Raw genomic sequence first — 20,908 nt, 5'->3', positions numbered from 1 at the left:
AAGTCTCATGCCAGATACTGAACACGCCCCCTCCGCAAAAGTACTTTGAACATAACAAACATAGAATCAGCTTAGTTCACAGCTAGACAACACAGTGTGTGCTTATTCCTGAACTCAGGAGAAACATGTCTGATTTTACAGATGCAAGTGAATATGAAAAACAGTTTGATCCACGTATATATCTGGAAACATATTTTCATTTAGGATCAGGCAGCTTGGCAGATAATTTCTTGAAGTTTGTTCTTGAAAATCTCCACAAGACTTTCAAATCAGGTATGTGTCGTCCCGTAGACAAAAAGGTGGGATTCTGCATCATTAATTTTACTCTGTTGTCCTGATGAAGCATTGTTTGTGATATATTAAATAACACTAACTTTCACTTCTAAATGTAAACATCTTTTGTGTCTCTATTTTCTCAGACCAAAATCTAGTTTCTGGATATGTGACAGATACTTTTACATCATACTGTGGTAGTGTGTCATGTATGAGTGCAGTGACTTTTTAACATTTGTAAAATAGCAATTGCTGGACTCCTATGTATGCTGAGATTCATTGAAGTTGTGATTTCATGACGGATGGAAATTTTCACATGCCTGTTACACATTAACCATACTTGCCAACTCTCCCGGAATGTCCGGGAGACTCCCGCATTTTGCGAGAGTCTCCCGGACTCCCGGGCGAGTGTGGCAATCTCCCGAATTCTGCCCACTTCACTAGGAAGTGCCCCACTTCCTAGTGAAGTGGGCAGAATTAGATCCCAAACGCCGCGATTCCCGATGAATCGCGGCGTTTAGCCCCGCCCCCCGCTGTCAAATGACGCAATTTGCGTCATGACGCCACAGGGGGCGGGGCCGAAATGACGCGATTTTGGCCGCCCCGCCCCCTCACGCCCCCCTCCACTGGCTGGCTCCCGGAAGAGAGCTGAAGAAAGTAGGTAAGTATGACATTAACAATGTTACAATAGTGAACTGGTGCAGTAGATCAGGTTCCATCCAGACTATAACTGTTGCTTTTAGAAAGATAAATGACTTTGGGCCACTTCATTGGCAGTGTATATAACATACTTGCCTACTATCCTGGAATTTCCGTGTGGTTCCAAAAATTCCTGCACTTGTCACATGACCTCCCCTCTAGGATCTTAAAACATTTTGCCATACTATACTTTAATTTTAAAAATTTTATATCACTCACACACAAGCCATTAATTTAGGCCTGGCCAACCTGTGGCTCCCCAGGTGCTTTGAAACTACATGTCCCAGCATGCCTGCCAGCTACTGGCTGGCTATCTAGTGACAAAGCATGCTGGGACTTACAGTTTGACAACACATTAAAAGCCACACGTTAGCCAGGCCTGCCCTAATTAAACTGCCGTGACTGCTTACTTTGTCCATATAGATATGAAAGTTGTTGTGTGACTTTCAGCTTTGGAGAGAGAAGAGGGGAGGAGCATGCAGCTGGGGAGATATCAAGAGAAGAAGTTGTTGTATATACTCTCCCGCAGGGCCGCTAACATGGATCCCCGTTAACACTATCCTGAGATGGTATTGTCATTTTACCACAAGTGGCGAAAAGATCAGCTTTTCACTGCTTGATTTATAGCCTGCATTCTCCATCTCCATGCAGCTCTATGAGGATGGCGATAATTATTGATAACTAGGTTAACGCCGGATAAATCACTGTTTTAACCCTTTTTGGGAGAGAAGTTTTCGCCAAACTTTGGATTCTTACCTGCTTCACAAATAGACCCCATAATCTGTAGTTCCTATCAGCATTATCATATATAAACATGTATTAAACACACATATAAAACAACCAGGTCATTTTCTACCCTGGATAAAATTGTAAACAGTAAGTATTCTGCAAGAGGTTCAAAATATATTAACAGCAAAACATATTCATCATCATCATCAACATTTATTTATATAAGCCAGCAGATTCCGTAGCGCTTTACAATTGGCAACAAACAGTAATAAACAATACTGGGTAATGCAACAAACAGTAATAAACAATACTGGGTAATGCATACACACAAAGAGGTAAGAGGGTCCTGCTAACAAGCTTACAATCTATGGGACAATGGTTTGATACACAATGTTAAGCGCTACATCATATTGAATATTTGCCCAGCTAGAATGCAAAGGTTGCAAAGTATATAGTGGCTGTATGATCAGTCACACATCTATGTTGGTCATAGGGTTGTTGTCTTGTGTTAGCTGTGTAGACGGTGGTAATAGGGTAACCTAGGGAGATTAAGAGGGTGGTAGAGGAATATTATAAGCTTGTCTAAAGAGGTGGGTTTTCAGAGAACGCTTGAAGTTTTGAACACTAGAGGAAAGTCTTGTGGGGCGAGGGAGTGAATTCCATAAAGTGGGTGCAGTCCGAAAAAAGTCCTGTAACTTAGAATGGGAGAAAGTGATGAGAGTGGAAGGGAGATGCAGATTAGTTCACATGCTTGACGCAATAAGTTCTGGCATTCAGCATGAATTTCAACACTTCAATAAGTTTCACACTTATGAACAACCGTATATAAATGTTTTTGCAGATAATAATCTGTAGTTTAATTTTTTTTCACTACTCTTTATTCCCATGAATATTCACAATCTGTTAATGTTTCTTTTAGGTGCTGTGACAGGAAACACACTTATGGACATTGGCACAGCTCCATCCATTTACCAGCTTCTCTCTGCCAGTGAATACTTTAATGAAATTACCATAACATGGTATACTCAAAGAGAGCTTCAAGAGCTTCAGAAGTGGCTGAATAATGAACCTGATGCATTTGATTGGTCTTCCATAGTGAAGCATGTTTGTGAAATAGAAGGATGCGGGTTTGTATTAAACAACATATTTCATTAATCTGGTTTTGGACACACACACACACACACACACACACACACACACACACACACACACACACACACACACACACACACACACACACACACACTATAGTTAAGTAAATACAATTGTACTTAAAATACCTTAATGTAGCAGAAGAAAAAAAAGTTAACTCTCAAAGATAGTATTTTAATGATTTTGCTTCTGCCAAATAAACACAAAAGTAATGTCACAACTCATAATATCAGACATGTACACTGCAGGGCATCTATCACTTCATTTGAATCAGAAAGCGTAGTATTCTATCCAGTGGCGCACGCAGGGGGGGTTTCTGAGTCTCCAGAAACCCCCCCCCTGCGCTAAGTGGCCACCATAGCGGCACTGTCCTATACAGCAGCCCTGGCGCTGTCAAAGAAGCTTCTTTGACAGCGCCGCGGCTGCTGTATAGGACAGCGCTGCCAAAACGGAGCTGCTGCGCGGGCGCATACGCAGCAGCTCACTCTTGTGGGGGGTTTTTTTTGGGTCGGGGGGGGGGGGGGATTAAGTGACTTGGTTTATTGGAATAGAGCCTGTGTTCATATAATTAGGAAGTAACCATATATACAATTTATTCTGGTTACGGATATATTCAACTTATGGAACCATTGAGAGTTCTTCTGATCTGATATCTGTTGGACATTATTTATCTATAGGCAGATATGAGTCTGTTTATAGTCATATGTGAGATTATTAGCATTATTGCATGACTGTTTTTATATATTTTTTATATCCATATATACAGTGAAGGATTAGATTCTTAGTTGAATCTTTGTCATATTCTTTCCTAAATCCATCTTTTTTGTGAAATTTATGTTAAGTGTTATGGATTCTATTCCTGACAGATTAAAGTGGAGGCTTAAGGGAGCTAAACTTGCATCTGAGGTGAATAGACACTGTTTTATTCAGTACTATATCTGCCCCACTCAGCTTAATATACGCTCATGACATCTACAAATGTCACAGGGGGCGCTCTTTTACTCATGATCGTCTGATTTAAAAAAAACAAGAGGGCTGAGATACAATTAGAGTCCTGTTCGCTCACTTCACAAATGATCTCAGATGATAAATCTATACATTATCATCATCATCAAGAAAGATCCAGAATCTGAAAGAATGCTATGCTCCATATTAGAATTCGAAAGTCAAGGTTTTCAATAGTATTTAAACCTTTATGAAATAACTCAATAAATTACAAACATTGGAGAGAATACAGCCCACCAGGAAACAAAATTTGTTCACTTTGTCAACTCCCGTAACTTTTTCATAGATGCTGACAGGGAAGGGCTGGCAAATGTTAGTCCAGGGGGCAAAACTCGACTCAGCAGCCTATTAAGTATATTTTAAAGGAAAAAAATGCAGGTGTCCCAATGACCCAGCCCAAGGTAGCCCACTATGTGACCGGCCCGAGGGGCAGGTGCCCCCCAGCCCAGCCTGCCCCTGAATGTTGATGAGAGAAAGAATCTAAAATTTACATAGCTGCATCTTAAGGTGACTGAATTAATGGACAGATCCAGAGGAAATAATATAAGAAACAGAGGTATTTGCTGAAACAGAAAGCTGAGCTCAGCTGTAACTACAGTACATGTTGGAACAATTTAGTACGCTTAGCTTCTGATATAGATTTGATGATAGGCAGAATCCATAAGCTCCCTAAATTTGGTTCTGGTATTGCCAGAGATTTAATTCTACATACACATATGCATTGTGTCCACATTGAATAAAAAACTAACTGCAGCAGCTAAATCCAGCCTTTGGATTCCAGCATTTGGATTACAACCCTGTCATATTGTTTCTGCAGTATTGCCAAGCTACATAAGCTTGGTTTTTGGTTGTGACCAATGGTGCTTAATCCAAAGATGCCAATTTAGGTTTGGTATATACATGGACATAGCCTGGTTCCTTGTTGACCGAGTTTACTGATATCAGGTTCCTTTACATTATAATTATGTGTGACCTGTATATTTATTTTTTTCTAGCTCTCTTAAACATAAATGTATATTGTGTTAAATTTGTTACTGCATGCTATATTATAGCATCTAGTACCAATATAGTGGTCAATATAGGTTACAGCAGAGTTGTCCAACCCGCGGGCCGCATGCGGCCCAGCACGCCTGTAAATGTGGCCCAGAAGGAGTTTTGGTTGTGGCAAGGGGGTAGCACTGTTAATGGAAAAAAAAATCCTGCAAAAAAAAAAATGAAAAGAAAATACTTACCTTGCGGTCACGCGGTCACGTCAGCTGGTACTCCGGCTCCCTCCCTTGTCTCCTCCTCCGTGCGGTGCTCGCAGTGAATTTCGGGCGTGATGTCATCACGCCCAATATCCATTGCGGAGCGCAGCACAGAGGAGTCATCCGTGCGAGAAGAACAATCAGCAGCACAGAATTGGAGAAGAGACGAGGACAGGTGAACAAGCCGATTAAAAGGTAAGTTAATGGGGATTTTTTTTATTATTTCAAGGGACGCTGACCAGTGAATAAAAGTCACCTGGTCCTGGAGCATCATGGACCTTATCTCCCTGCTACATACTTCTACTTGTATTACTAATGGGGCATTATATATTATTCTCTTTGGCCCATTATAAGTTGTTATCCCTTAACTAACATAGTGGTGTAATTAGCAAAACAGGTCACAATTTGGGGTCACAGTGATGTATATGTCAGGTACCGCAGGCCTGGTCAGGGCACCCTGATATACAATGCCTGGCTTAAATGCACTTTATTGATATTGCATCGAAACAATACAAAAAGTGATTATAGTATAATAACTAGAGAGGATTTTTTGAACAGAGCGATTGAAAGGTAAGTATAGGGGGATTTGAAAAAAAAGTGATATATATATATATATATATATATATCGTGGCAAGAACCCGCTACTGCAGAAGCACACGCGTACAACTTCTTCCTTTTTATGGTTCTTTATTTTCAGGATGGTAATGATGTTTTGACACCGTATACTTGCACAGCAATTATGGAGACCCTCAACGCTTACTATACATAGTCCAGCTCTCTGTCCAGATCAGCCAGCTAGCCCAGCGTTGATCTCCCTGAACAATGAAACAAGCAGGGTTTTATACCTGACACTCCTCCCACAGGCCTAGCTTGATGGACAGGTGACACACCCACCTTCTCTTTAAAAGGAAACGCCCATCCCTGGCTTCTCTGCATATTGCCAGCTAAATGCCTCCTTTTGTTACATATCCCTTCCCCTAGCGTCTCCAAGTAGGGGGACTCGGACTTCGCGAGGAGCGCATATTTTCGTGACAACGCATCTGCATTTTTGTGTAGAATCCCAGGCCTATGTTCTACTGAGAACTTGAAAGGTTGTAGTGCTAAGAACCAGCGGGTTACCTTGGCATTTACCTCCCAGTTGTTCTGCATCCATCTTAATGGTGCATGGTCTGTTATTAGGGTGAACTCTCTGCCTAGGAGATAATAGCGCAGAGATTCTGTAGCCCATTTTATGGCGAGACATTGTTTCTCCACAGTGGCATATTTTTGTTCCCTTGGAAGCAACTTACGACTTAGGTACAGGACAGGATTTTCTACTCCATTCTTCTCCTGTGACAAGACCTCACCTAAGCCAACACCAGAAGCATCAGTTTGGAGGAAGAACCTCCGGGTAAAATCTGGTGCTTGTAAAACTGGAGAGGAACAAAGAGCTAACCGAAGATCAGACCAGGCGGTTTCTGTAGAGTCTGTAATCTATCTGGACAACTTTTTTTTAACATGTCCGTAAGTGGAGCAACTCTAGTGGCGAAGTGGCTTACAAACTGCCTGTAGTAACCTATTAAGCCTAAAAAGGTTCTTAACTGTGACTTTTTCTCTGGTCTTGTCCAATTTTTGACTGCCTCCACTTTGTCTAGCTGGGGTTTTACATGCCCTCGACCAACAATGTACCCCAAATATTTGTCTTCTCTCATGGCTATGGCACATTTCTCTGGGTTAGCTGTTAACCCTGCGGACCATAATGAAGCTAAGACCGCCTCAACTTTGGCTAAATGTGATCCCCAGTCTGGGGTATAAATCACTATATCGGCCAAGTAAGCAGCTGCATAAACTATATGAGGTCATAGCAATTTATTCATAGCCCTTTGGAAGGTGGCAGGTGCCCCATGCAACCCAAAGGGTAGGACTTTATATTGATAGAGACCATCAGGGGTGGAAAATGCAGTCTTTGGCTTGGCCGTGGAAGTCAGGGGAACTTGCCAATAACCCTTTGTTAGATCAAGGGTTGTTAAATAATTGCTACCAGCAAGATTTTCCACTAGTTCATCCACACGTGGCATCGGATAGGCATCAAACTGCGACATACTGTTTAGGCGCCTAAAGTCATTGCAGAACCTAATTGTCCCATTGGGTTTCGGGACAAGCACAATGGGACAATTCCATTCACTAGTGGACTCTTCAATCACATCTCACTGGAGCATCTTCTCGACCTCCTTTCTCACGTCCATCCGTCTGGCTTCTGCTTGACAATGACTCCTGGCGCAGTGACAATGTCGTGTTCGATTAAGGTAGTGTGCCCAGGAATGGAAGAGACGACATCCCTGTTCCGGCGAATCATTTCTTCAGTCTGTTGTCTCTGCTGAATGGACAAGGCTGGCTCTATGGGCACTTCAGACTTTTCAATGGCAGTACTCAGTACCTGAGGAGAGGTTTCCTCATCATGCCAGGGTTTAAGGAGGTTCACATGATATATTTGCTCCTCCCTTCTGCTACCTAACTGGTGGACTCTGTAATTGACAGGACCGACAGCCTCTAGAACAGGGGTGTCCAACCTTTTAGCTTCCCTGGGCCACATTGGAAGACGACGAGTTGGTTTGGGCCGCACATAAGATACACTAACAATAACGATAGCTGATCATCCAAAAAACCATAGAAAACATAGTTAACATATATATATATGAGAAAAAAAGTTATATATATATATATATATATATATATATAAATATTGTAACAAAAGGAGGCATTTAGCTGGCAATATGCAGAGAAGCCAGGGATGGGCGTTTCCTTTTAAAGAGAAGGTGGGTGTGTCATCTGTCCATCAAGCTAGGCCTGTGGGAGGAGTGTCAGGTATAAAACCCTGCTTGTTTCATTGTTCAGGGAGATCAACGCTGGGCTAGCTGGCTGATCTGGACAGAGAGCTGGACTATGTATAGTAAGCGTTGAGGGTCTCCATAATTGCTGTGCAAGTATACGGTGTCAAAACATTATTACCATACTGACAATAAAGAACCATAAAAAGGAAGAAGTTGTACGCCTGTGCTTCTGCAGTACCGGGTTCTTGCTACAAGGGATGTCAGGAGTGGGATGCTCCGGGAAGAAAGTTTGCGCTCAGACGTCAACATGGAGGAAGTACTGAGAACCCTCGTGAATGTGGCCACTGCGCAGCAACAGCAGCAAGCTCAGATGCTACAAGTCGCCGAGGCACAGGTGGAAAACACAAGGCTCTTAAGAGAAGAGTAAAGCCTGGTCCTGTTCTCCAGAAAATGTCACCAGCTGATGACATAGAAGCATATCTGGTGTCTTTCGAGAGACTTGCAAAAAGTGCAAAATAGCCTCCTAAAGATTGGGCTGAGAGACTGATGCCATATCTGACTGGTGAAGCTCAGCGAGCTTATATGGATCTAGATGAGGAACAGGCCTCCGATTATCTGTGTCTAAAGTCTGAGATATTGGCTCGCATTGGAGTTTCCGGGCCAGGCCGTTCCCAGCGCTATCACCAATGGCGCTATGATAAAGAAAAACCGGTCAGAGCGCAAGTGGCTGTGCTTTCTAAAATTTTAAAGAAATGGCTGCAGCCTGAGGATAATTCACCTTCTCGGATTATTGAAGTTCTGGCGATAGATTACTGCATCCGGGGGCTGAACCGCGATTTGCAAAGGTGGGTTCTGCAATCAGACCCACAAACTTATGAAGAGCTTGACACCGTGGTAGAAAGGTTTTGTGCGCTACAGCAAATGACTAAAGCCAGGTTTGACAATCCTTGCCACTTGGCCCAATGGCAAAACTGTTACGGACAGAGGGCCAGGTGCAAAGCTGTCTAATCTGAAGTGTTTTGAATGTGGTGAGCCAGGCCACTTTAAGGCAGAGTGTCCTAAACTACAGGAACCCATGGACTGTTCTGTAGCACATATTGGACCTGCATTTCCAAGCTGTTTTACCATGAGTCCCACATCAGGAAGTCCTTGTTTGTTCCGGGTGACCGTGCTAATCAACCAAAACCTTGTTCTGGCCTTGGTTGACTCGGAGAGTGAACTCTCATTGGTTTCCAGCTCTGCTTTACCCGAAACCATAACTTCTCGGTTGCCCAAAGTGAAAGTTCTTTGCGTACATGGCACAACAGAGGAGTATGAAAGAACAATACTACCAGTCACACTCAAAGACAAAACTGGTATGGTGGTAGTTGTCATAGCACCTAAACTCCCATATCCACTCATTTTGGGCCGAGACTTCCCACTGTTTAATGATGTCCTCGGTGAGCGGATCGGTGAGCGGATGCGGCCGGACATGCCGGCAACTGATGCAACGGTCGGAAACCCGGTCTTAAAGGAACCGCCTAAGAATACACAACATCTGGACATCGATCTTTGGGAACTGCCAAACTGGTATGCCATCCTGGGAGTCACAGTAAGAGTTCCACAAAAGCATCCAACTGTGGGGAAACATGGACAGTCCAAACTAGCATTGGTCGGTGATGTCGCAGATGAGCCTACCCCGCCTGTCAGTGAGGATACGAACTGGTCCGCAATACCAATTTTGTTTCCTTTGCAGGACTTTGCTCGAGACCAACTTAATGATGCCACTTAGGAACATGCCTTTAAAAGTGTGACTGAGGTAAATGGGGTAGCGAAAGTTGCCCAGCCTGAGGAAGGTATACCATATTTTATTGTTAAAAATAATTTCCTGTATAGAGTTGCTAATGTACAGGGGGAAAAAGTAGGTTCCTCAGGTCCATGTAACCCTAGTGTTAAAAGCAGCACATACACATGCCTGTGGGGGACACCTAGGGGAGGATAAAGCACGGGAACGAGTTCTGCTTAGGTTTTACTGGCCCGGTGTACACATGGCAGTGAAAAAGTATTGCCGGTCCTGTCCCATTTGTCAGAGAACCTCTCCCAAACCCATGTACAGGGCACCTCTCATTCCAATACCAATAGTACAAGTTCCCTTTGAACGGATAGCTATGGACCTTGTGGGGCCCCTGGAAAAATCTGCACGTGGGCACCAATATATACTAGTGGTGCTTGACTATGCAACCAGGTATCCAGAGGCAATTCCCCTACGAAACATAAAGTCCAGCACCATAGCTAAAGAACTTGTGTTGATGTTTACACGCTTGGGAATACCCAAAGAAATTCTCACAGACCAGGGTACTCCATTCATGTCTAAACTGTTGAAGGACACGTGCCAGTTGCTAGGGGTTACTGCGCTTCACACCTCTGTATACCATCCACAAACAGATGGCTTGGTGGAACGCTTTAACTGCACATTAAAGCACATGCTCAGGAAAGCAGTGGCTCAAGAGAAAAAAGATTGGGACACTCTTATTCCCTATTTGATGTTTGCCATCCGTGAGGTACCTCAAGCTTCAACAGGGTTTAGTCCCTTTGAGTTATTGTTTGGGAGACAGCCCAGGGGTATCTTGGATATGTTAAAAGAAGGGTGGGAGCAGCAAGGTCCCAGGGAGCCAAATCTGGTACAATTTGTGTCCCAAATGTATGAGAGGCTAGGAAAGATATGACCCATTCTGCAGCAAGATGTAAAAGAGGCTCAGGAACGACAGAAGAAAAGTTATGACAAAAGTGCTGTTGTTCGATCTTTCAAGCCTGGGGACAAGGTCCTAGTCCTGGTTCCTACCGAGGAAAGCAAACTTTTCGCCCATTGGCAGGGTCCATATGAAGTTCTAGAGGCTGTCGGTCCTGTCAATTAAGGAGTCCACCAGTTAGGTAGGAGAAGGGAGGAGCAAATATATCATGTGAACCTCCTTAAACCCTGGCATGATGAGAAAACCTCTCCTCAGGTACTGAGTACTGCTATTGAAAAGTCTGAAGTGCCCATAGAGCCAGCCTTGTCCATTCAGCAGAGACAACAGACTGAAGAAATGATTCGCCGAAACAGGGATTTCTTCTCTTCCATTCCTGGGCACACTACCTTAATCAAACACGACATTGTCACTGCGCCAGGAGTCATTGTCAAGCAGAAGCCATATCGTATTCCAGAAGCCAGACGGGTGGACGTGAGAAAGGAGGTCGAGAAGATGCTCCAGTTAGATGTAATTGAAGAGTCCACTAGTGAATGGAATAGTCCCATTGTGCTTGTCCCGAAACCCAATGGGACAATTAGGTTCTGCAATGACTTTAGGCGCCTAAACAGTATGTCGCAGTTTGATGCCTATCCGATGCCACGTGTGGATGAACTAGTGGAAAATCTTGCTGGTAGCAATTATTTAACAACCCTTGATCTAACAAAGGGTTATTGGCAAGTTCCCCTGACTTCCACGGCCAAGCCAAAGACTGCATTTTCCACCCCTGATGGTCACTATCAATGAAAAATCCTACCCTTTGGGTTGCATGGGGCACCTGCCACCTTCCAAAGGGCTATGAATAAATTGCTACGACCTCACACAGCTTATGCAGCTGCTTACTTGGACGATATAGTGATTTATACCCCAGACTGGGGATCACATTTAGCCAAAGTTGAGGCGGTCTTAGCTTCATTACGGTCCGCAGGGTTAACAGCTAACCCAGAGAAATGTGCCATAGCCATGAGAGAAGCCAAATATTTGGGGTACATTGTTGGTCAAGGGCATGTAAAACCCCAGCTAGACAAAGTGGAGGCAGTCAAAAATTGGACAAGACCAGAGAAAAAGTTACAGTTAAGAACCTTTTTAGGCTTAGTAGGTTACTACAGGCGGTTTGTAAGCCACTTCGCCACTAGAGCTGCTCCACTTATGGACATGTTAAAAAAAAGTTGTCCAGATAGATTAACCTGGTCTGACTCTACAGAAACCGCCTGGTCTGATCTTCGGTTAGCTCTTTGTTCCTCTCCAGTTCTACAAGTACCAGATTTTACCCAGAGGTTCTTCCTCCAAACTGATGCTTCTGGTGTTGGCTTAGGTGCAGTCTTGTCACAGGAGAAGAATGGAGTAGAAAATCCTGTCCTGTACCTAAGTCGTAAGTTGCTTCCAAGGGAACAAAAATATGCCACTGTGGAGAAAGAATGTCTCGCTATAAAATGGGCTACAGAAGCTCTGCGCTATTATGTCCTAGGCAGAGAGTTCACCCTAATAACAGACCATGCACCATTAAGATGGATGCAGAACAACCGGGAGGTAAATGCCAAGGTAACCCGCTGGTTCTTAGCACTACAACCTTTCAAGTTCTCAGTAGAACATAGGCCTGGGATTCTACACAAAATGCAGATGCGTTGTCACGAAAATATGCGCTCCTCGCAAAGTCCGCGTCCCCCTACTTGGAGACGCTAGGGGGAGGGATATGTAACAAAAGGAGGCATTTAGCTGGCAATGTGCAGAGAAGCCAGGGATGGGCGTTTCCTTTTAAAGAGAAGGTGGGTGTGTCACCTGTCCATCAAGCTAGGCCTGTGGGAGGAGTGTCAGGTATAAAACCCTGCTTGTTTCATTGTTCAGGGAGATCAACGCTGGGCTAGCTGGCTGATCTGGACAGAGAGCTGGACTATGTATAGTAAGCGTTGAGGGTCTCCATAATTGCTGTGCAAGTATACCGTGTCAAAACATTATTAGCATCCTGACAATAAAGAACCATAAAAAGGAAGAAGTTGTACACGTATGCTTCAGCAGTACCGGGTTCTGGTCACAATATATATATATATATATCACTTTTTTTTCAAATCCCCCTATACTTACCTTTCAATCGCTCTGTTCAAAAAATCCTCTCTAGTTATTATACTATAATCACTTTTTGTATTGTTTCGATGCAATATCAATAAAGTGCATTTAAGCCAGGCATTGTATATCAGGGTGCCCTGACCAGGCCTGCGGTACCTGACATATACATCACTGTGACCCCAAATTGTGACCTGTTTTGCTAATTACACCACTATGTTAGTTAAGGGATAACAACTTATAATGGGCCAAAGAGAATAATATATAATGCCCCATTAGTAATACAAGTAGAAGTATGTAGTAGGGAGATAAGGTCCATGATGCTCCAGGACCAGGTGACTTTTATTCACTGGTCAGCGTCCCTTGAAATAATAAATCCCCCTTAACTTACCTTTTAATTGGCTTGTTCTCCTGTCCTCTTCTCTTCTCCAATTCTGTGCTGCTGATTGTTCTTCTCGCACGGGTGACTCCTCTGTGCTGCGCTCCGCAATGGATGTTGGGCGTGATGACATCACGCCCAAAATTCACTGCGAGCACCACACGGAGGAGGAGACAAGGGAGGGAGCCGGAGTACCAGCTGACGTGACCGCGTGACCGCAAGGTAAGTATTTCCTTTTCCTTTTTTTTTGCAGGTTTTTTTTTTCCATTAACAGTGCTACCCCCTTGCCACAACCAAAACTCCTTCTGGGCCACATTTACAGGCGTGCTGGGCCGCATGCGGGCCGCGGGTTGGACAACCCTGCTCTAGAACTTCATATCGACCCTGCCAATGGGCGAAAAGTTTGCTTTCCTGGGTAGGAACCAGGACTAGGACCTTGTCCCCAGGCTTGAAAGATCGAACAACAGCTCTTTTGTCATAACTTTACTTCTGTCGTTCTTGAGCCTCTTTTACATCTTGCTGCAGAATGGGTCATATCTTTCCTAGCCTCTCATACATTTGGGACACAAATTGTACCAGATTTGGCTCCCTGGGACCTTGCTGCTCCCACCCTTCTTTTAACATATCCAAGGTACCCCTGGGCTGTCTCCCAAACAATAACTCAAAGGGACTAAACCCTGTTGAAGCTTGAGGTACCTCACGGATGGCAAACATCAAATAGGGAATAAGAGTGTCCCAATCTTTTTTCTCTTGAGCCACTGCTTTCCTGAGCATGTGCTTTAATGTGCAGTTAAACCCTTCCACAAATCCATCTGTTTGTGGATGGTATACAGAGGTGTGAAGCGCCGTAACCCCTAGCAACTGGCACATGTCCTTCATCAGTTTAGACATGAATGGAGTACCCTGGTCTGTGAGAATTTCTTTGGGTATTCCCAAGCGTGTAAACATCAATACAAGTTCTTTAGCTATGGTGCTGGACTTTATGTTTCGTAGGGGAATTGCCTCTGGATACCTGGTTGCATAGTCAAGCACCACTAGTATATATTGGTGCCCACGTGCAGATTTTTCCAGGGGCCCAACAAGGTCCATAGCTGTCCGTTCAAAGGGAACTTGTACTATTGGTATTGGAATGAGAGGTGCCCTGTACATGGGTTTGGGAGAGGTTCTCTGACAAATGGGACAGGACCGGCAATACTTTTTCACTGCCATGTGTACACCGGGCTAGTAAAACCTAAGCAGAACTCGTTCCCGTGCTTTATCCTCCCCTAGGTGTCCCCCACAGACATGTGTATGTGCTGCTTTTAACACTAGGGTTACATGGACCTGAGGAACCATTAATTGTTCTACTTTTTCCCCCTGTACATTAGCAACTCTATACAGGAAATTATTTTTAACAATAAAATATGGTATACCTTTTGCAGGCTGGGCGGCTTTCGCTACCCCATTTACCTCAGTCACACTTTTAAAGGCATGTTCCAAAGTGGCATCATTAAGTTGGTCTCGAGCAAAGTCCTGCAAAGGAAACAAAATTGGTATTGCGGACCAGTTCGTATCCTCACTGAAAGGCGGGGTGGGCTCATCTGCGACATCACCGACCAATGCTAGATTGGACTGTCCATGTTTCCCCACAGTTGGATGCTTTTGTGGAACTCCTGCTGTGACTCCCAGGATGGCATTCCGGTTTTGCGGTTCCCAAAGATCGATGTCCAGATGTTGTGGATTCTTAGGCGGTTCCTTTAAGACCGGGTTTCCGACCGTTGCATCAGTTCCCGGCATGTCCGGCCGGATCCGCTCACCGAGGGCATCATTAAATAGTGGGAAGTCTCGCCCCAAAATGAGTGGATATGGGAGTTTAGGTGCTATGACAGCTACCACCATAACAGTTTTGTCTTTGAGTGTGACTGGTAGTATTGTTCTTTCATACTCCTCTGTTGTGCCATGTACGCAAAGAACTTTCACTTTGGGCAACCGAGAAGTTATGGTTTCGGGTAAAGCAGAGCAAGGATTGTCAAACCTGGCTTTTGGCGTGGCAGCGGCTTTGGCACAAATGCAGGTTCTTTAGTCATTTGCTGTAGCGCACAAAACCTTTCTACCATGGTGCCAAGCTCTTCATAAGTTTGTGGGTCTGATTGCAGAACCCACCTTTGCAAATCGCGGTTCAGCCCCTGGATGCAGTGATCTATCGCCAGAACTTCAATAACCCGAGAAGGCGAATTCTCCTCAGGCTGCAGCCATTTCTTTAAAATTTTAGAAAGCACAGCCACTTGCGCTCTGACCGGTTTTTCTTTATCATAGCGCCATTGGTGATAGCGCTGGGCTCGGCCTGGCCCGGAAACTCCAATGCGAGCCAATATCTCAGACTTTAGACACAGATAATCGGAGGCCCGTTCCTCATCTAGATCCATATAAGCTCGCTGAGCTTCACCAGTCAGATATGGCGCCAGTCTCTCAGCCCAATCTTTAGGAGGCCATTTTGCCCTTTTTGCAAGTCTCTCGAAAGACACCAGATATGCTTCTACGTCATCAGCTGGTGACATTTTCTGGAGAACAGGACCAGGTGGTTCATTTCTGTCATGCCTCACCTGGCTTAACTCTTCTCCTAAGAGCCTTGTGTTTTCCACCTGTGCCTCGGCGACTTGTAGCATCTGAGCTTGCTGCTGTTGCTGCGCAGCAGCCACATTCACGAGGGTTCTCAGTACTTCCTCCATGTTGACGTCTGAGCGGGTTGGGTAGCGGAAACTTGCTTCCCGGAGCATCCCACACCTGACACCACTTGTGGCAAGAACCCTCTACTGCAGAAGCACACGCGTACAACTTCTTCCTTTTTATGGTTCTTTATTGTCAGGATGGTAATAATGTTTTGACACCGTATACTTGCACAGCAATTATGGAGACCCTCAACGCTTACTATACATAGTCAAGCTCTCTGTCCAGATCAGCCAGCTAGCCCAGCGTTGATCTCCCTGAACAATGAAACAAGCAGGGTTTTATACCTGACACTCCTCCCACAGGCCTAGCTTGATGGACAGGTGACACACCCACCTTCTCTTTAAAAGGAAACGCCCACCCCTGGCTTCTCTGCATATTGCCAGCTAAATGCCTCCTTTTGTTACAATATATATATATATATATATATATATATATATATATATATATCACTTTTTTCTCATATATATATATATGTTAACTATGTTTTCTATGGTTTTTTGTATGATCAGCTATCGTTATTGTTAGTGTATCTTATGTGCGGCCCAAACCAACTCGTCGTCTTCCAATGTGGCCCAGGGAAGGTAAAAGGTTGGACACCCCTGGGTTACAGTAAAACCAAAAGAATGATTTAACACATATTTTTTATTGTCATTAGTGGCTTAATTGTTACATAGCCATTATTATTGTTATCATAGATTTGTAAGGCGCCACAGTGCTCCTCATTGCCTTACAGTAGGGAAGACAAAGACATACATCAGACAGGACATACGTAAAATAACAACAGACAAGGGAGACAAAATGAATGCAGACATGGATACAAAGGGTATGGAGGACCCTGCTGATTAGAGAGCTTACATTCTAAGGGGAAGAGGGCACAGTTGAAACAAGAGGACCGAGTGTTGCTTAGAGTGGAGATTGTGATAGTTGTGAGGGTGCATTAGTGTGAATAGAGTTATCGAGGATAAGGTCACCTATAAAAAAGAGATGGATTTTAAAAGAGCATCTAAAGATTTGAAGGCTGTGGGAAAGTCTGATTGAGCATAGTAGGAAATTCCATAAGTGGGGAGCAGCACAGGAGAAGTATTGTATGCGAGAGTGAGAGGTGGTTATCAGAGACGAGACAAAGCGCGGGTCAGAGGTAGATCTAAGGGGGTGGGAAGGAGAGTATTTTGATATGAGATTTGATATGAGTAATTTGAATTTGATTCTGGAGGACACAGGGAGCCAGTGTAGGGATTTGCAAAGTGGTGCAGCATATGTGGAGCGCTGAGAGAGGAAGATCAGTCTTGCAGCAGCATTTAGGATGGACCGAAGTATGGATATATGGGTGCCAGGAATGCCAGATAGCAGGAGGTTGCAGTAGTCAAGACGGGACATGATGAAAGAATCAATAAGAGTTTTGGTAGCATGTTAAGTAAGAAAAGGGCGTATTCTGGCAATGTTTTTAAGGTGGAGTCGACAGGACTGGGAAAGAGTCTGGATGTGAGATATAAAGCAGACAGTTGAGTCAAGTGTGAAACCAAGGCAGCGGGCTTGGGAGACTGAGGAAATTGTGGTGTTATTGACAGTGAGGGAGCTTTGAGGGCAGGTGGTGACTCTGGCAGAAGGGAAGATAATAAGCTCTGTTTTGGACATCTGAACCAGGAAAGAACTGTGTCACGAAGGCCAATGGAGTGAAGGGTGTGTAGTAGAACAGGATGATCAGCAGTATCAAAAGCAGCAGAGAGGTCTAGGAGAATGAGTATGGAGAAATTACCAATAGATTTTGCAGTAACGTTTGTGAGAGCAGTCTCAGTGGATTGTTGAGGGTGGAAGCCTAATTGCTTTTGCTCCCCTTTGCTCCATCACCTTCATCGATAGTAAGTATAGAGTGAAGTGTGTATCAGGTATCATTTACCTGGCTATGTATACAATATAATTGCTCCTTGTGTGAGCCTAAGCTCCTTGATATTGTTATTTGACTGTTCACCATTTTCTTCCCCAAAAGTATACCAACAAAAATGCACAATCTTATATCTGAAGTCAGTAACGTCATATGCTTATCAAAATGTAAAAATAAATACAATTTAGATGATTTAGAACTGTATTTACCCTTTGGCTTACTGTGCAATCAGTCCAAAGCATAACAAAATGTAGTGGCTATGTTGTTTCACAGATACAATGTAAAGTGCAAGTTGACAAGGAGATCAGAGATGCTGAAAATGCTCTCTAATTTTATTATGTTCTATAGATGAAACGGACTACACACTCTTAATATATATAATACCTAAAACTCACCAAATTCACAAAGTGTAAGCCATACTTACTACAGTAGTAATATTGTACTTAACCTACTTTTTGAAAAGTCCAGTTCTTTTTAAGCTAAATCATACCACTAAAACCCACTCAAGCACCTTCTTATTTTCAGAAATTCTCAAAGAATTTGATCTATTTGACATCTGGAAAGAGCTGCATGCAAATGAGAGACACTGCACTCTCTTTTCTAGTGCATACACCTCTTATAGATCTTATCCTAACAGTGATTCTTAGCAGAAATAGAATCTTCTAAAACACCACTGGAATTAGTATAAAAACAACTGTGTGAGCTTACAAAGTGGTCATCCAACAACACTTAATTCAAATGGCAGCATATTTAAAAAAATAAAAGAACTAGTTTTATAACAGAACTATAAAAGCAGTTGCACTAATTGGAAACAATAGTAAACTCTAAACCCTCAAAGACCAAATATAAAATGTTTACATTTCTTGAAGATAAACTGTCAGACCTCTGTTAATAGTACCTTAATGTCTAATGAGCGGTATATAATAGTAAAAACATTGAAGATGTCTTTGTGTATTATGCTCTCAAATTCATAATATTAAAGAAGACATTAGAATTCAGTACTTACATCCTCACAGATAATAGTTTCCTTTTTAAACCTAACTACACTTACAATCTATCAGTGAAAAAAACACAGAATTTCTTATCTCACCTTCAAGAAAACAATAAAATTAATCTACTAATATGCAAGCTCTGAACAGAATAGGCCCTTTCACCATATATTTTTTTCCCAATTTATAATACCATTTTTATAAAGATCACCTGAGGAAAATCATTTGTCTTTATTTAGCATTGTCCCTAGACCTTATTTCCTCCTTCTTAAAGTGATGCTTGTGGTCAGAATTATTACAATCCCAAAACCTGACAAAGATGCCTCATTATGCGCAATAGTGCTCTTGAGTAGAGAAACCCAGATCAATGTGGATTTATATTAGAAAGTAAAGCTTTGGATAATACATGTTTATAGTATAGTTAATATACTGTCACATATCAATGCTTTTAAAATTTCAGCAATCTGAGATTCACTAGACATAAGGGCGGGAATGTCTGGTCTTCTTTCAAGGCCTTTTTACAAATAGAAGGGAATTAGACATGAGTATGCAAATGTTGTTGTTGTGCATGTATATAGAGAAGGCATTTGACACTAAAATTGCTATTGTATTTTATTATCAAGTATAATTTTATTTTCAATCCTCTATTGTAGTACAAACCTGAAAGAGAAGGAAGAGAAGCTGAAAGGAAAAATAAAACAGGTCTTTAAGTGTGACGTTAGTAAGAGTAATCCACTGACACCTCTTGAAGCTCCCAAAGTCGACTGTCTTACTGCAACAGTTTGTCTGGAAGCCGCCTGCAAAAGTTATGATTCCTATGCTACAGCTCTAAAGAATCTCTCAAATCTTCTAAAGCCAAAGGGACACTTGCTTATGGCAGGAGACCTTGGTGCCAATTACTATGAGGTTGGTGCCAATAAAGTTTTCTCTCTTCCCGTGAATGAGAAGTTTCTGAAAAAAGTCATCAGTGAAAATGGCTATTCGATCAAACAGCTGGTGTCGTTTGGGAAGCCAGAAGGTTCAGATTCTGATCCCTCTGATTATGAAGGCTTTTATTTTGTTCATGCACAGAAAGTGTAAATGGAGCCTGTATAGCATTTTACCTATATACAGTGAAATAAAACTATATAGAGTCAAATACCCTATACCACAAGGGGTAAGCACTAACAAAAATGTATTAGTGCTTATTGTTTCAAGAAAAGGTTCCATTATTGAACATATTATAATCTTCTACACACCTAAAAAATGATATTACTTAAAAATTGCCTGAAAGTATAAAGTATTTACAATATTATACTAAACTTGTTTATTATTAAGAAAGCACAATTCTATAAGAGACATTTACTTTCTTGTCAGTGCTGATCAATTTCTGCACAATATACTTTATTTTTCATATTTTTGATATTTCGCACTAGGGGGTACATTATCTTGTTTAGAAGTCATCAATGATTTCTGTGACCATATAAAAATACAAGGCTTCAGACTGAGTACTTTAATATAGTTAGCAAAACTCCAATGTGCATCGTTTAGGACAAATGCAATGTTTGTGTTGGGTCTATTGGGTCCATCATAGTGGCTGGCTGAGGTAAGATTAGTATCAAACGACAGAGAGCAGAAGATCTACATGTTTTAGTGCACCAATAATATTTCAAAATATCCGTTTTTATTAATTACCAATAAAAATGTTTTTTTTCTGCATTTTACGTTTAAAGCACCAAAATAAAATTACGGATGTGTGTAGTAAGCAGAGAATAAGTGAAATAAAAAGAAGAAAAAGATGAGTAGCCTTATTGTTAATCTATAGTTACACATTTATATTGCAAATGCCCATTGCTCATAATAAAGCAATTCCACATGAAACTGAGTAAGTTCTTGATGATTTTATAGGAAATGGAGGTATTTATGGACACTTTTATCAAAGGTACATAACCCAGTTTATGTTATTGTTATGTTAATCTTCCACAATAAAGCTTATTTACATGATATTATTATTATTATTATTATTATTAATTTTTATTTATAGGGCGCCACTAGGTATTCGTAGCGCCGTACAGGGACAGACAGAAACACGATACAGGGTGAGACAGCACAGTACAGTTAACAGAAAGCACAGTAACTCAGAAGCTCAATGAACAGCTAGATTAGAGGTGAGAGCCCCCAGCGGGGTAGAGACAGGGGCCGGAGGACCTCACGGAGGAGACAAGGAGC

The 20,908-nt window shown here is 42.5% G+C and overlaps 1 protein-coding gene across 1 annotated transcript; it reads left to right on the top strand.

The window, feature by feature from the left end:
* The first annotated feature begins 55 nt into the window (after window positions 1–55).
* LOC142107942 (nicotinamide N-methyltransferase-like) lies at window positions 56–20,683 on the top strand. The gene is made up of 3 exons (XM_075191608.1): window positions 56–273; window positions 2,621–2,828; window positions 19,354–20,683. The coding sequence occupies exons 1-3, from the start codon at window positions 126–128 to the stop codon at window positions 19,778–19,780; spliced, it is 783 nt and encodes a 260-aa protein (XP_075047709.1). The 5' UTR covers window positions 56–125; the 3' UTR covers window positions 19,781–20,683.
* The last annotated feature ends 225 nt before the right edge of the window (window positions 20,684–20,908 follow it).

This window comes from Mixophyes fleayi, chromosome 11 (genome assembly GCF_038048845.1).
Source record: "Mixophyes fleayi isolate aMixFle1 chromosome 11, aMixFle1.hap1, whole genome shotgun sequence".
Lineage (NCBI taxonomy): Eukaryota > Metazoa > Chordata > Amphibia > Anura > Limnodynastidae > Mixophyes > Mixophyes fleayi.
This window is presented reverse-complemented; position numbering and strand designations above follow the sequence as displayed.

Coding starts and splice junctions, on each gene's coding strand:
- LOC142107942 (XM_075191608.1), top strand. CDS start 126: ATGTCTGATTTTACAGATGCAAGTGAATATGAAAAACAGTTTGATCCA. Junction 274..2,620: donor CCACAAGACTTTCAAATCAG/GTATGTGTCGTC, acceptor TGTTTCTTTTAG/GTGCTGTGACAGGAAACACA. Junction 2,829..19,353: donor TGTGAAATAGAAGGATGCGG/GTTTGTATTAAA, acceptor CCTCTATTGTAG/TACAAACCTGAAAGAGAAGG.